Genomic DNA, 17,380 nt, shown 5'->3' with positions numbered 1-17,380 from the left:
ATAATCACAGGTGTATTTGTATACTTTAATTAGAAATAATCGTTATGGCATGATATTACAGTAAACACATAAGATCTATTAAAGAATAAAGCTTTGTAGAATTCTTTCTTCCACATTAGTGATTCCATTCAATTGACCTTTTAGAGGTATTTTACTTTACTTTTCTTAATGTTATCCTTTGACTCAGTCCACACTGTACAATCACAAAAATACATTTTGTACAGCATTAATATTCACAGTTGAATACCCATTAAACAAAACTATTGTTCAAAATTGAAGAAATGCACAAACTCAAACAGTACATTTTTAGTTTGGATTAGAATTAATTCAACAAAATGCATAATATTTATCTGTGACTTCATTCACAGCGTACCGTATTATACAAAATATTATTAATAATATCCCTTCACATATTCATCTTGTAGTTACGCAAGTACAAATTCACATGCAATTAACAGAGGATTCCAACTTCATACCTAGGCCACAGAATCAACATATAGCCAGCTTTGTCCTGGTTAATTACATAACAGTCAACAGGAATACAATCAAACAGGGAATGTATTAATGCCTACAACCTATACTGTGTAATGTAAATGTTGACGACAAATTAGTTAGGAGTCAGTAGGAATCTAGCATATCGACACTTGGGGAAAACTCATTCATGTTTAAAATCGGCCAGCTGCAAGGGTGAGAACAAACTTTGGCAGACGCACAAATGAGGGCACAGCATAGGACAGCCAAGAGAGATATGGAACTTGTGTCAGGAGGAATTTCAAGGAGATATAATCAACCACTTCTCGACCTGGTAATGGGAAAACAATAACAATGTCAGAACAAAGTGAGTGGACAGTAGGATGCTTAGATCTTAAAAAGCTTAAGACAGAGGTTAGTTACCATCAATGTCATGTATCCCATAGCGCCTTGCAAGGTCACAGGTCATCAGAACTTTCCCCGTCATTGACTTGAGATTTTTGTCTTCCAAGTACAGAGAGAAACCACAGATATTAATGTTATCTTGTTATCTTATATTAATAAGAGTTAATGAGTCAAACAGCAGATGGTGAATTAAAGGGTCATTTAAAGTTGTACTATGTAACTTTTTTTATAAAACAAATCTTAAAATTCTCCTAACTATTAAATCACAAAAGTTTTAGAAGATCCGCGCCGTGAATTTCAGCCTGTAAAGCCTTCTCTGTATGTAAACTGAGATCCTTGCCGTGGACCGGATCTCGCGCCAAAATTGCGTCATCACACTACCGGCCAATCACAGCGAGGGTTATACAACTGCCGGCCAATCACAGCGCATCTTGAAGTGGGGTCGCTATGGCAGCCATATTTGTTGTCGCCCGTTTGTACCATCCCTTCTCTAGGTAATTTCGCCTACCAGGCAGGGTGAAGGAGTCCGTATCTCTGGAATTACTGAACGCACAGGAACAAGGGACCCCTTAAAAGATAGATGCAGGCAGACGCGGGGGTCTGAAGGTACGAAAAACGTCCGAAAGACGCGGACGCGACCGCGGTTTGCTATAGGGCTAATGACCACTAGTTGGGCATCTTACACAGTATGGCTTTAATTTATGAAGTAAAATTACAATTACATCACATTGTGTGCAACATCGAGTGTGCCTACTTCAGTCAAATTCTGACTACTTCAAAACTACTTTAGTCAATTAGTTAGTGACTGAAAAGAATCTGTTCAATAATTCTACCTTTCGCCAGTGCTACAATGCACTTCCCACTCAGCTCTGTGGATTCTCCACTGGCAAACATTTCCTTGAACTGGGGAAAGGGGAGGCCGACACATTAACAGAAAGTGAGAAAATAAAATAGCCAAGACTTTAGTTATTTTGTAAAAGAAACAACAACAACAAAAAACAGTCTACAGTACCTTAGGATCCATACTCGTGGGTGTGTCCTTCTCCTGTAATTTATTAGTAATAAATTCTGTCTGCACTGCTCCAGGCCACAGGCTGACTGAAGCCACTCCTCTCTTTTTCAGTTCAATGGCAGTGTCTGCTGCTAGCCTGTCACACTAGTTCAAAACATAACTTTCATTAATACAAAAAGATACATAATACTGACAATATACTGTATATGCTGTTTTACAACAATAAAGTACAGCATATGTAATCAAACTAGAGTGCTTGATTCTATGAATGCAGGTTTCTATGACCAGAGAACTTACTGCAGCTTTACCAACACCATATGGCACATTGAAGAGATACCGCAGCCCGCCCATGGAAGAGATGACAACTATCAAGCCTCTGCCCTGTGCCACCATTAACCGTGAGGCATAAACAGTGCAGAAGTAGTGGCCTCTGGCAGTGTAAGAAACACAATACGTTATTACTTGCTAATGGTGCACTTCCATTTGGATAAACGTAAAATATGATTGCGATGACAGGAAACCATGTGGCTGGTGGATTTCAAAACTCAAAAAACTCATTATTTTACAAGAAAATGTACTTTTCAGAACCTAACCAAAATGGCAGATGGAAAAGGCTAGCTCTTGAATTGGCTGTGATATGTATAAAGCCATAGAACACACCCATGCCCTCCCAGGGAGGGAGGTCATCGAAGCAGCTTTGTACCCCTGCACACAGTAATGCAGTCAATGAGGTCCCATCATGTACAGAGAAAGCGGTTGTGGGAAGGTTTTCTGTCATAACTTTGAAACGGATAAGAAATGATATGACAGGAGCTGACCCTATTCAATTCATTTTTGGGTGAGTAGAGTAGGCCTACACAGGCAGCACTACAAGTTAGCATGCCACTGCCATGACTCCCCTCCCCGGGAGGTCATGGGTGTGTTCAATGTCTGCATATAAATATGTAATTCATGAAATATCACAGCCATTTTAGGGATAGGAAAACACAAACAACACAATTCACAACCACAAATGTCAGGAATTTGAGTTGTGCATTTTGTTAAATTAATATTCCACACTGCCACTGGGCATAATGATGGCTTGTTGACAAGTAGCTACTCCGGTTAAACTGCACATCAATTTCTCTCAATATCTTGCTCATCATTGCTGTATGTCTTGAAATGTTAAACAGCACCTGAATGAACTGTCCTTGAATAAAGTATCATAAACAGACAGTGATGAACAGGAAATGACTAACAGTCAGCTGGCTACTGTATGACTCATTTGATATGACTAAGCAAAATAAGACTTACCTGAGACCTGTGTTGTTTATGGTATCCCACATGGATGGGTCAGTCTCCCAGAACTTCTTTCCCATATTGTCAAATATAACCTGAAATAGAACGTAATTATGAGCATTTGCTTTGAGGTAAGATTTGTAATTTCACATTTGTAATGTAACATTTCAGAATCAAGAGGGGGTTTCCCTATAGACAGCAATGGCACCAACAGCATATCAGTGTTAAAGTACGACTTCACCCATTTCCAACCTCTCTTCATATAATTGTTCTCATGATAATAAAACAATAATCTAATCTGTGAACAGTTCAGAAGCCCACCTACCAGTGAAATTCTTCCATTAAATGTTTAATTACCACGAGAACAATGGCTTCAATTATAGCATGCTGACTTTCCAGGAATAGAAACCCTGCAGTTTCTATTAGCTTGGATTCCAATCCCAAGTGATGATGTCACCAGTAGGCAGGTTCCTGAACCGTCCACAGCTCACCTCTGAGACGCAGACAGAGTATTTAATATGGTAAAAAAAAAGATCTACTCTTGTCTGTCTGTGTCTAAGAGGTGAGCTGTGGACAGTTATGATGAGCATTAGTGAAGACCAACTATATGAACATAGGTTGAAAATGGGTGGAGTCGTCCCTTAAAGGAGAATTCTGATCTTCGTCAAGGTGTTATTTTACCAAAATAGGCAATATTGTCCATTTTGGTCGACCCGCGACCACAATAGGACTCGGTTGATATTATTTGCATAAGCCTCGCTGCTCCCGTTGTGGGCTGTGGTCACGGGTCGGACAAAATGGACAATATTTTGATCAAATAACACCGTGACTAGTTTTTTGGAGATAAAAAAAAAAAAAAAAAAGAAAAGGTAAGAATGCTATTTAGTATTTAGTTAGAATTCTCCTTTAGTAATGGTTATTCTACAAATATCAACTCTGTCTTGGCACTGACCTGCACCCCAGCATAGGCATTGTTAACAAGGATGTCAAGTCTCCCGTTTTGTTCCCGTTTGATCTGTTCAAACAGTTCCTCAATGTCTTCATCCTTTGAAGAATCACAGATCACTGGAACGCAGTTCCCACCCCGTTCCTTAACCTGACAACATTGCAAAATACATTAATTGGGAATGACGGGGCCTAGCAGGTCAGAAATCAATGTTCATCAGAAGACTGCCAGAAACATAATAAATCCACCATCAGTTAAAGTCATGTTTCAGAATTTATAAAAGCCTCTACAATTGATTATCCAAAAATAAAAAGATACTGGTCTTAAAATTATTTAGAATGTCAAAAGAAGCAGCTTAAATTTGTAGGTCTAAACCAGTAAGACTCGGAGCCCCTGGGGGTCCCTGGGGCTCCGGGGGTCCTTGGAGGTTGTAGTTTGGCAGGTGAGGAGTGTGTGTGCAAAATTTGGCATGGATGGGGGCAACGGTTGTGGAGATATGAGCAGGGCAAAAGTGTGACGGACTCACTGACACACAGACAGCCCGTGGAGGTTTTGGTAGTAAATGCGACCTACAGTCGCAATTAATCTAGCTGCAAGCAACTCTTAGATGCCATTTCTTATATATGGCATCTAGTCTAGAGTTGCAATACCAACCCTTGACAGCCCATTCATCCAAACAGAAAGGTCTCATATGATTGTATTAAACAACGTTAAACTCACCAACATTGCAGCAATACGGAAAGCTTGGATTATCCTCTTTGTAGTTTGTGTTTCGTTAAAATCCACCAAAGACATGTTATGAGCTACTTTCTGTCAATACAGTTTCCAGTAGCAAACTCGAACGTACAACAAAAATTACCACCTTCACGGAATTTACATTGGCTATGGTGCATTTGTATGAAGAAAAAAAACTTGGCAGATACAAAGAGGATAATCCAAGCTTTCCGTACAACTGCAATGTTGGTTAATTTAAAGTTGTTTAATACAATCAGTTCATACTTTTTATTTGGGTGTATGGAGATTGGGAGGTCAAGGGTTGGTATTGCAACTCTAGTTGCCAGATATTAAAATTGCACCTAAGAGTTGCTTGCAGCTAAAAGTAATCCATGTCTATTTAAAAGACAGATGTGATATCTACAACCTATCTGATGCTGAAACATCAAAGTACTCCAAGCTCACCTCTGCTGCTGTTTGTTTGAGAGTCTTCTCCTGGCGGCCAGTGATGTAGACAGTGGCCCCGGCTTCTGACAATTGTAGAGCTATTCCCCTGCCAATGCCCCGGGAGGCCCCTGTCACCAAACACACCCAGCCTGAGAGGGACATTATTGTTACCTGGTACTGTGGGGACAAAAAAGGGCATGAAGGGGACATTTTTCAATCAAACAGTGAGTTGCAACCACTTGCAGGAGTTAAATGCTACAGGTAATGGTTAAATGGTGTGCTGGCGCCACCTATCGCTTTAGTCAATTTATTTTAGATAGTAGCCTACCAATCCCTGATTCTTATGCAACTGTTGTGAAGTAACTGTTTTAACACACAGGATTACATGGATTAAATGATAGGCCGCCTGGATAATCTACAGATGGACCATGGTCACCAGAGCTGCCAACCCTCACGCAATGAGCGTGAGACTCACGCAAATGACCCTCTTCTCACGCTCTCACGCCACACATCGTATTTCTCACGCCGTCATATCACCAGCCGTCAGAAAGTGGAAAACTGCGTCAACTCAAGTGTCACTGAGACATCCACTTCGGCCGCGATTTGAGCAACAAAAAAGGGCTTAAAATACTGTATCTGATTCTGAAGTAGGCCTAATGATTAGATGCGTCGCTGTGTGTGCGTGAGCGCCGTCTGGTGTGAGGAACGCATCATTCTCTACACAGTAAGATCGACCGGCGACAGCTAGGAGGATATAGGCTACAACATTAATTCAACACGTCCAAAATACCCATTGCTTACTAGCAGGCAGTTTAAATGAGGAGGGACTTTTGGATGGATGCGTGTGCAAAAAGAACAGATCTTCAAGCAAAAGACGTGTTAATTGCAGCTTAATGTAAACATTTATCCATAATTTTCTCATCCTAGTAAAGCCAGACAAAAGTATCAAACTCCCTGTAAAATGCAACAGAATACAGGAAATAACATCTACTCTTTTAATTTTTTTCTGGGGGAGGACCCCCAGACCCCCCACCAAAATGATCCGGACCCCCGGACCCCCCACCAAAATGATCCACAGTATAGGCTATTAACTACGTTTCTGCCTCAAAATTACATATTCATTATTGAGGGTTAGATTTGGAGAATTAAATAACACCCACCCAGTGCAACATACTGTACCTGGTTGGTGTAATAGTGACTCCAAGGGTCGATACAATTATAATAATAACCTAAATTATTGTAATATTTGTTGAACATATAGGCCTATATATCTTTTTTTTTTATATTTCTTTTGAGGCACCAAAGCCCCCCCTCGCAAAAAAAGAAAAATCTCGGTTTTCCTGAAAGTTGGCAGCCCTGATGGTCACATTATGAACAATTTAACATACAATACATACATTACACATAGCCTAATAGTAGACAATACTTGCACAAGCAGCAGCGAATTGTAAATATCTTCAGGGCAAAGTACCATATTAGCAGATAGGACGAGACTCATAAAAGACTACGTTTTGCCCGACCGAGTTCAACTCAAACCTTTCGAATAACTGCATTCCGTTAAAAAAGCACACAGACAGAGGTGGAAAGTATTTACATCGAAATTGTCTTTCTCTTTACAGGTTCCTTGGCGCGAGTAACTCCAACAGAACTCCTCAAATGAATCGTATGAAATGTTTTTCTAATCTTTGTGATCCTCGTGATAGCCAACTACAGCCAGCAAGCCTTGGTCAGGGTCAGTGTTATTACTATCATCATGACAGGAGCAACCTCTTCTCAACCGTCCGTATTATGCCGTAAACAGCGCCGTAAAGTAAAGCCCGGTGCGTCGAGCGGTGGGGGCGGGGCAGTCCGCTCTCTAGATATGATAACTCCATTACTCCACTCCATACACGAGACTAGGCATAATATGGTATCCAGTCGACTCGCCAAAAATCCAAGTCGCCAAATTCGCGGGACAGGTCGCCGAAGTCAGGTCGCCAACCAGTCAAGGACATCTCGCAAAATTCCTGAGTCAGCTCGCCAACCAGTAGGGAATAGGGCCCGTGAATGATACACGTTCATGGAGGCTTATTCAAGAGCACAAGTGTTTAAGAATGAAGAGTGTTGTGTGTGTGGAGGCTTATTCAAGAGCACAAGTGTTTAAGAATGAAGAGTGTTGTGTGTGTGTGTGTGTGTGTGTGTGTGTGTGTGTGTGTGTGTGTGTGTGTGTGTGTGTGTGTGTGTATGTGTGTGTGTGGAGGAAAGTTATATATGAAAGGAAACATGGCAAGAGATCAAATTGAACCGTTTATTTATGCAGTTAAAAGAACAGTTCACAACACTGTTTATAATCTCTGTAAAAAATCAATAAAAAATGGAGAAAGAATAAAACATGTACAAAAAAAATCTTGCTGTAATCTCTGTACAAAAAAAAAATCTTGCTGTAATCTATGTACAAAAAAATCTTGCTGGCCTTTTGTTTAGTGTAGATCAGTGTAGATGTAGATCAGCATTTGAATTATTTAAAAATGTTTTTCAAAATAGTAAAAAAAAGGCAAAGAAGTTAAGGCATAAGGCATAATGCCTCATTCACACTACAGATATATAGTTGAACGTTTTGCTTGGTAATTCAATGTAATCTCAATGGAAACCAGCTTTAAAGGCTGGGCGTGTCGGCTGGACATTTACTTGTAACAGAGTATATCTACAGTGCAGTATTGATACTTTTACTTAAGTACAACATGTGAGTACTTTTTCCACCACTGTTCATCACAGTCCGTGGCTTTGGGGTGAGCCATCCAAGCTGTTTTGGCGACCTGTCCTTGGAGCATTTGGCGAGGCATCCTAACCCATGTGGCGACATGTCCACGCTAGTTGGCGAGCTGCCCTAGAAAATTCATTTGGCTTCATTTGGCGAGTTAGAAATTTGGCGAGAGGACCTGTATTCCATAATATACCGTAATACACCGATGAGAAGCAACATTGAAGTGAGAATTAAAATAATGTATGGTTAAGTGACACACATCTAGGTCAACCTTTGTGAAATATGATTTTTCTGACAGGCAACAGAGTGAGTGCAGGCTTGCCAACACTCCTGGATTTGGCAGGAGTCTCCTGGATTTTGACCCCATTGTCTCACCTCTGTGAAGTTCAGAAGTTGGCACCCCATATGATGAAAACATATATAAACATGGTGTCATTCTTTAGTGCTGAATTTGTGCTGAATTGTGCCGTAAATTCTATAATTTGTGCTGGTATCACTTTTTAGTTATTCTACACAACACCACTGTTCTGCTCCTATGTTCTACCATTATCTCCATCGCCCTCTGCTGGCCACACCCATGGCCACACCACTGTAATGCTGCTATATCTGCAAATCATAACCATATAGATATTTATATATATAAATATATATAAAAACACAATTCACCCGTTGTCAAGTCCCGCCCGTTTTCCCGCCCCTCTTCACACCCATTGGTTGATCTGTCTTGGTGGGACACTCCATCCACTACCATTGTAATTCAGTTGCTTCGTATTGTTATTCTGTTTATTCAATTCTCATTTCAAACTTGGTTTCAGTGAAATGGAGCTGCTCAGTGGCAGTATAGTGACTCAGCATGTTTTTAAATATTTTTATTTCTCCAAAAATTATGTTTTAGCAAATTCAACATAAAAAAGGCGGAACCAGAGCGGGACAAGGCAGATAGAGCCTGCTGGTTGGTCAGTCAGGGACCAACCAGAAGGCTAATCCAGCACTAACTAACTAAACTAACTGTTTCTTGCTCTGAGGATCACTGCATTCAACCATATTAAGAGCATATAGGCCTATTATGGGAAAAGGCCAGAAATAAACTGCCCTCTTATCACTGGTGAGATTAGGGGTATTTCTGTAACTCTACATTTATTTGTTGTGTGCCTATGTGAAAAGTTATCAATATTATATCTATCTAGACTAGAATCTAGATGTCATTTCAAGGATCAATGTGAGGTTTATGACACAATGTTGTTGCGACCGTAGGTCGCAGTTAACTATGAAAACGGTCACATCTTGTCAGTAACGCCTGTCAGAGCCCGATTCTCTCCTTTTCCAACAGTGGTTTTTCAATGGATGAACAGACAATGCAGTCAGTTATCGTGTTGGATCTAGGCCAGGGCTGGGGCGGTATGGATTTTTAGTTATCGCAGTAATAAGTCGCTGCACCGACGGTATGGCTGTATCTCCCCCAAAAAGTTGTTTTGAATGATTTTCTTTTTCTTTTTTTCCAAATTTGTATTATTCATTTTTCATTTTACATCAAGAGCAGCCCCCTGTACACAACATCTTTGGGGCAATAGGACATAGGGCATTCATTTTGAGCATCTGCAGATAACAATGCTCAAAAAACAACAAGAAAATACATCCACAAATCATTCGCCTACTCTCTTCCTTTTTTGTGTGTGCAGGGCTACCCTCTCTCCACTTCCTCCTTCCCCCCACCCCTTGAAACCCACCCTCCCTTTGGTTCCATGACACAACTGAGAAGACATTAAACGGCAATGACATCATTGGCTATGTACAGGTTTATGGTGGCAAAAATTAAAAACATAAGAAACATTTCCCAGATTATAATTGTGCTTTGATCTTTTCTACGGCAAGTGTGAGTGCATCAATAGATTGCCTTTTTGCCCCATTTGCTCTTGCAATTGATGCATCCAACCCCTAGAACATTCAGAAAAGATAGTTTCCTTTTTTTAACCGAAATGGTTGTTTTGAATGATTAAAAAAAACAAAAACAAAAAAAACACTGCAGTATGCATTACGCTGGGTGCATCTCTCCACTCCGACATGTCTCCTTTCAGACATGTCTCCATTCCGACACTAACCCTATCTCTATCTCTAACCCTAAACCGAACCCCCATGGGAGTGTCGCCACTCCGACAATAAGAAGTCAATTTCGGAGAGGCGACATGTCGGAAATGGAGAGAGCCTCCCGCATTGCACAACCGCTGTATTGCAGTTATTGTACCCAGCCCTAGACCGCACCAATGCAACTTCTTGTAAATAGTCAGAACTCCTTGCAACAAAACAGTTTTAAGGCCATGTCACACCAAAGCAAATCCTTGCAACAGCCATTGGGTATAATGGTTGCAAGTAGTTGCATGCAACGGTTTTGTTGCAAGGAGTATCCACTAGTTGCATTGGTGTGGACTGGCCTTAAGAGAAGTTCACACCAAGCACTATAACGATAACTGTCGTCATAGTTCTGGTGTGAACTCCACTTAAGCTAGAATGTTTAATATATGGAGATCCAAGTACTGCATATGGAGATATGCTGTGAGAGCCCAAACATGCTTACTCAGTTATTGGTTATGTGATAGTCCTATGATGTCTATGACATCTGACATCATACCCTTTTATGCCCATTCATGTACATCCCACAGACATGTAGATCCCTATCTGTAGAACCAGCCACACATATATGGGCTGTCTTGGCCATATATGGATTCTGTTAGTGTGGTACTGGTATGTGGCCAATGTGGTCTCCATATATGGGCATTGGCCATATGAAGTCATGTTAGATATGGGCTTAATATTGATGATCAGGGAACTCCATATATGGGCATAAAAGGGATTCTGTTAGTGTGACATCACAGTGAAGCTAGAGCGTGATTCCCTAATTCCAATTGTGTGTGTGTGTGTGTGTGTGTGTGTGTGTGTGTGTGTGTGTGTGTGTGTGTATTTGTTTTAATATATCTTATAGCCTTTTTTTTCTTCAAAAAACCTCTAACACTTGAAATTTGACATCCAATGCAAAGATATGGCTTGATATTACAGTAAAAACAAGATGTATTATAAAATAAAGCTTTGTGGAATTCTTTCTTCCACATGATTCCATTCAATTTACCTTTTAGAGGTATTTTACTTGACTTTTCTTAATGTGATCCTTTGACTCAGTCCACACTGTACAATCAAAAAAATACATTTTGTACAGCATTAATATTCACAGTTGAATACCCATTAAACAAAACTATTGTTCAAAATTGAAGAAACGCACAAACTCAAACAGTACATTTTCAGTTTAGATTAGAATTAATATAAAAATGCATTATTATTATATTTATCTGTTACTTCATTCACAGCATACCGTATTATACAAAATATTATAAATAATATCCCTTCACATATTCATCCTTTAGTTACGCAAATTTAAATTCACATGCAATTAACAGAGGATCCCAACTTCATACCTAGGCCACAGAATCAACATATAGCCAGCTTTGTCCTGGTTAATTACATAACAGTCAACAGGAATACAATCAAACAGGGAATGTATTAATGCCTACAACCTTATACTGTGTAATGTAAATGTGACGACAAATTAGTTGGAGTCAGTAGGAATCTAGCATATCGCCACTTGGGGAAACTCATTGTTTAAAATTTGCCAGCTGCAAGGTTGAGAACAAACTTTGGCAGACGCACAAATGAGGGCACAGCATAGGACAGCCAAGAGAGATATGGAACTTGTGTCAGGAGGTATTTCAAGGAGATATAATCAACCACTTCTCGACCTGGTAATGGGAAAACAATAACAATGTCAGAACAAAGTGAGTGGACAGTAGGATGCTTAGATCTTAAAATGCTTAAGACAGAGGTTAGTTACCATCAATGTCAAGTATCCCATAGCGCCTTGCAAGGTCACCAGTCATCAGAACTTTTCCCGTCATTGACTTGAGATTTTTGTCTTCCAAGTACAGAGAGAAACCACACATATTATATGACATATAAGAGTCTAATATAAGAGTCAAACAGCAGATGGTGAATTATGCACATTGTGTGTGACATCAAGTGTGCCTACTTTGTCAAATTCTGACTACTTAAAAACAACTTTATTCCAATGATTGCTTTAGTTACTTTTCATTAAATTATCCTTTAATCTCAGCCTAAGTGACAGAAGAGAATCTGTACAATAATCCTACCTTTCGCCAGTGCTACAATGCACTTCCCACTCAGCTCTGTGGATTCTCCACTGTCAACAAACATTTCCTTGAACTGGGGAAAAGCGAGGCCGACACATTAACAGAAATTAGAAGTTATTTTGTAAAGAGAAAAAAAAGAAGAAAAAAAAAGTCTACAGTACCTTAGGATCCATACTTGTGGGTGTGTCCTTCTCCAGTAATTTATCAGTAATAAATTCTGTCTGCACTGCTCCAGGCCACAGGCTGACTGAAGCCACTCCTCTCTTTTTCAGTTCAATGGCAGTGTCTGCTGCTAGCCTGTCACACTAATTCAAAACACATTTCATTAATACAAAAAGATGCATAATACTGACCATAGGCCTATACTGTATAGTATACTGTTTTACAACAATAAAGTGGAGCACATGTAATCAGACTAGAGTGCTTGATTCTATGAATGCAGGTTTCTATGACCAGAGAACTTACTGCAGCTTTACCAACACCATATGGCACATTGAAGAGATACCGCAGCCCGCCCATGGAAGAGATGACAACTATCAAGCCTCTGCCCTGTGCCACCATTAACCGTGAGGCATAAACAGTGCAGAAGTAGTGGCCTCTGGCAGTGTAAGAAACACAATAAGTTATTAATTGCTAATGGGGTCTAATTTTCACTGCACTTCCATTTGGATAAACATAAAATATGATTGCAAAAATAGGAAATCAAGTGGCTGGTGGATAAAAAGAAAAAAAAGGAAACATTGATTATTTTACAAGAAAATGTACTTTTCAGAACCTACCAAAATGGCAGACGGAAAAGGCTAGCCCTAGAATTGGCTGTGATATGTACAAAGCCATAGAACGCACCCATGCCCTCCCAGGGAGGGAAGTCATCGAAGCAGCTTACCCCTGCACAATGGAGTCAATGAGGTCCCATCGTGTACAGAGAAATAGGGTTGTGGGAAAGTTTTCTGCCATAACTTTCAAATGGATAAGAAACGATAAGACAAGAGCTGACCCTATTCAATTAATTTTTGGGTGAGTAGAGTAGGCCTACACAGGCAGCACTACAAGTTAGCATGCTGCCGCCATGACTCCCCTCATGGGTGTGTTCAATGTCTGTAATTCATGAAATATCACAGCCATTTTAGGGATAGGAAAACACAAACAACATCTCATCAATATATCATTGCTGCGCATCTTGAAATGTTAAACAGCACCTGAATGAACTGTCCTTTCCTTGAAATGTATTTGAATAACGTACCATAAACAGACAGTGATGAACAGGAAGTGACTAACAGTCAGCTGGATAATGACTCAATTGATTGCAACCATAGGTCGCAAGTTTAGTATGTGAACGGTCACAGCTTGTCCGTATGATGTATCTCTGTCTATAATGCCTGACACTGTGGTTCCATGGATTTGTCGCTCTGACATCATGCTCTGACGTCACTGTGATGACACACTAACAGAATCCCTGTCTGTAGAACCAGCCGTTAGTGTGATGTGTGGTATGTGGCCGATGTGGCCTCCATATATGGGCATTCCCATATGAAGTCCTGTTTGATATGGGCTTAATACTGATGACATCAGGGACCTCCATATATGGGCATGAAAGGGTATGATGTCAGATGACAAAATGATGTCTATGACATCATAGGACTTTCACATAACGAATAACTGAGTAAGCATGTTTGGCATATCTCCATTATACAATACATGGATCTCGATATATGAGTACCAGGGGTCTCCGATATACAGTACATCACTGGCCAGATGGCCAAGAATTAGCGCCCTGAGGCGTCTTACTAGTACGACTATACGCAAAATATAATAAGGCTTACCTGAGACCTGTGTTGTTTATGGTATCCCACATGGATGGGTCAGTCTCCCAGAACTTCTTTCCCATATTGTCAAATATAACCTAAAATGTAACGTAATCATGAGCATTTGCTTTGAGGTTAGATTTGTAATTTTTGTAATAAAACAAAGTTAAGAAAGACATTTAGGAATCCTCCTTTAGTAATGGTTATTCTACAAATATCAACTCTGTCTTGGCACTGACCTGCACCCCAGCATAGGCATTGTTAACAAGGATGTCAAGTCTCCCGTTTTGTTCCCGTTTGATCTGTTCAAACAGTTCCTCAATGTCTTCATCCTTTGAAGAATCACAGATCACTGGAACGCAGTTCCCACCCCGTTCCTTAACCTGACAACATTGCAAAATACATTAATTGGGAATAACGGGGCCTAGCAGGTCAGAAATCAATGTTCATCAGAAGACTGCCAGAAACACAATGAATCCATCATCAGTTAAAGTCAAGTTTCAAATATGTAAAAGCCTCTACAATTGATTATCCAAAAATAAAAAGATACTGGTCTTAACATTATTTAGAATGCCAAAAGAAGCAGCTTAAATGTGTAATGAATCTAGCTGCAAGCAACTCTTAGATTCCATTATGACATCTAGAGTTGCAATACCAACCCTTTAAAGCCCATTCATCCAAACAGAAAGTTCTGATCTGATTGTATTAAACAATGTTAAACTCACCAACATTGCAGCAATACGGAAAGCTTGGATTATCCTCTTTGTAGTTTGAGTTTCATAAAAATCCAACAAAGACAAGTTATAAGCTACTTTCTGTCAATATATTCTGTGCAAGTGCTGCCTCCTGCATTATGTGCAATTTTGAAACGGGTGGTAAACTGTCGCAGGACCGCAGAGTGATTTCCAATGAGTGCTTTCAAACTCAAACACACAACAAAAATGACCACCTTCACAGACAGAAAGTAGCTCAAAACATGTCTATAGTACATTTTTATGAAACTAAATCTTGGCAGATACAATGAGGATAATCCAAGCTTTCCATATAGCTGCAATTTTGGTGAGTTTAACTTTGTTTAATACAATCAGATCATACCTTTTGTTTGGGTATATGGGAGGTCAATGTTTGGTATTGCAACTCTAGCTGCCAGGTATTAAAATAGCACCTAAGTTAGTTAATTAAGTAAATTAAGTAATAAATTAAGTTATGAATCTATGTCCATTTAAAATACAGACGTGATACTGTATCTACAACCTCCCAAAATCCCCTAAACTCACCTCTGCTGCTGTTTGTTTGAGAGTCTTCTCCTGGCGGCCAGTGATGTAGACAGTGGCCCCGGCTTCTGACAATTGTAGAGCTATTCCCCTGCCAATGCCCCGGGAGGCCCCTGTCACCAAACACACCCAGCCTGAGAGGGACATTATTGTTACCTGGTACTGAGGACGAAAAAGGACATTTAGGGCATATTTTTCAATCAAACAGTGAGTTGCAACCACTTGCAGGAGGAGTTAAATGCTACAGGTAATGGTTAAATGGTGTGCTGGCGCCACCTATCGCTTTAGTCGACTTAGATAGCAGCCTACCAATCCCATACTGATTCTCATGCAACTGTTGTGAAGTAACTGTTATAACACACAGGATTACATGGATTAGATGATAGGCCGCCTGGATAATCTACAGATGGACATTGTGAGTGGGGGAAAAAACGATTTTCAATTTAACATAAAATAAATTACACATATAACTTGGACAAGCCGCAGCAAATTGTAAAACCTCTTCAGGGCAAAGTACCTTAGGAGATACGACAAGACTCAGAAAAGACTACGTTTTGCCCAACCGAGTTCAACTCAAACCTTTCGAATAGCTGCATTCCATTAGGAAAAGTAAAGTAGGAAAATATTTACATCGAAATGGTCTTTCTCTTTACAGGTTCCTTGGCGCGAGTAACTCCAACAGAACTCCTCAAATGAATCGTCAGTATTTCTAATCTTTGTGATCTTTGTGATAGCCAACTACAGCCAGCCAGCCTTGGTCAGTGTCAGTGTTATTACTATCATTTCCGGCACAGGGAGCAGGAGCAACCTCTTCACTACTGTATTATGCCGTAAACAGCACCGTAAAGTAAAGCCTGATCGATTGGTGGGGGCGGGACAGTCCGCCCTCTAGATATGATAACTCCATATGCGAGCATACACAAGACTAGTCATAACAGCAGGGCTGGATTAGCATAGGGCCGGTGGGGCCGGGGCCAGGGGCCCTTGGCTCTCAGGGGCCCTTGAGGGAACTGGGTCAGCGACAATTCACTAAAATCAAATGTATAAGTCAATCAAATATCAAATGTGTGGGCCCCTCCTCTGTTGTCTACAGGTGCTTTCTTGACCCACAGATGATCATAGCTTAGAATCTGAGCTGGGTAGTGCACGTCGGCAGGGAGGGGGTTAAGCCTGTATCAGAGTCGGGTCCGCGGTGGAAGGCTATCCACCGCGGTGTAGTGCCGTGTAGTCTTTTTGAGTCATAAAACTACAACGTTAACGCTCAAAAAGACTACACAGCACTACACCGCGGACCCGACTCTGATACAGGCTTTATGGTGGGCCCCAAAAAAATGATCATCCCAGGGCCCTCGCGGGGGTTTATCCGTCCCTGAGGCATAATTTACCGTAATTCACCAATGAGAAGCAACATTGAAGTGAGAATTAAAATAATGTATTTGGTTTAGTGACACACATCTAGGTCAACCTTTGTGAAACACATTTGTGAAGAAATGTCTGCGTGAGGAATGTATTTCATTTTTCTGATAATACAGTGCCTTCCATTTGACAGCCCTCCAAGCCCAAATGGATATAGGTAGATGAATCATATGCATGAAGCCTGTATAGACCAGTATGCTTGAGTCAGGCCATTTGGAGTCATCAAACCTAAACTACAAAATAAACAATATAGATTGTGTTATTTTCCAGCATATTTCAACGTCTAGTTTTGTTTCTTGCTCTGAGGATCACTGCACTCAACCATATTCAGAGCATATTATGGGAAAAGGTCAGAAATAGAAACTGCCCTCATATCATATATATGAGGTCAGGGGTATTTCTGTAGGCCTAACTCTACATTTATTTGCTGTGTGCCTATGTGGAATTAGTTATCAATATTATATCTATCTAGATGTCATTTCAAGGATCAAGTGTGAGGTTTATGACACAATGTTGTAATATATACATATTTAAGTTTGACATTCTAAACTTAAAGGGATGCTCCTCCAATTAGTCAAGGTTGGTGATTCCAGTTTGTCTTCTTTTTCATGCATAAAACCTGGGTCACACTTGAAATTGGACATCCAATGCAAAGATAGAACAAGTTATTTGGAAA

General features: G+C 40.3%; 2 protein-coding genes across 2 annotated transcripts; both read right to left on the bottom strand.

The window, feature by feature from the left end:
- Positions 1-29: 29 nt before the first annotated feature.
- Positions 30-7,035, bottom strand: dhrs1 (dehydrogenase/reductase (SDR family) member 1). The gene is made up of 9 exons (XM_080726535.1): positions 6,868-7,035; positions 5,292-5,450; positions 4,119-4,262; positions 3,182-3,261; positions 2,186-2,318; positions 1,889-2,032; positions 1,710-1,779; positions 895-975; positions 30-802 (listed from the first exon to the last, which is right to left on the bottom strand). Exons 2-9 carry the CDS (start codon positions 5,433-5,435, stop codon positions 666-668), a joined length of 933 nt encoding a protein of 310 aa, XP_080582661.1. The 5' UTR covers positions 5,436-5,450; positions 6,868-7,035; the 3' UTR covers positions 30-665.
- Positions 7,036-11,664: 4,629 nt separating this feature from the next.
- LOC308285457 (dehydrogenase/reductase SDR family member 1-like) lies at positions 11,665-16,016 on the bottom strand (the record flags this gene model as incomplete). Its single annotated transcript, XM_080726226.1, has 9 exons — positions 15,919-16,016; positions 15,292-15,450; positions 14,254-14,397; positions 14,033-14,112; positions 12,675-12,807; positions 12,371-12,514; positions 12,210-12,282; positions 11,894-11,974; positions 11,665-11,801 (listed from the first exon to the last, which is right to left on the bottom strand). Exons 2-9 carry the CDS (start codon positions 15,433-15,435, stop codon positions 11,665-11,667), a joined length of 936 nt encoding a protein of 311 aa, XP_080582352.1. The 5' UTR covers positions 15,436-15,450; positions 15,919-16,016.
- Between the last annotated feature and the right edge of the window lie 1,364 nt (positions 16,017-17,380).

The sequence above is a fragment of the Nannobrachium achirus genome (genome assembly GCF_963921795.1).
Source record: "Nannobrachium achirus genome assembly, chromosome: 5".
NCBI lineage: Eukaryota > Metazoa > Chordata > Actinopteri > Myctophiformes > Myctophidae > Nannobrachium > Nannobrachium achirus.
This window is presented reverse-complemented; position numbering and strand designations above follow the sequence as displayed.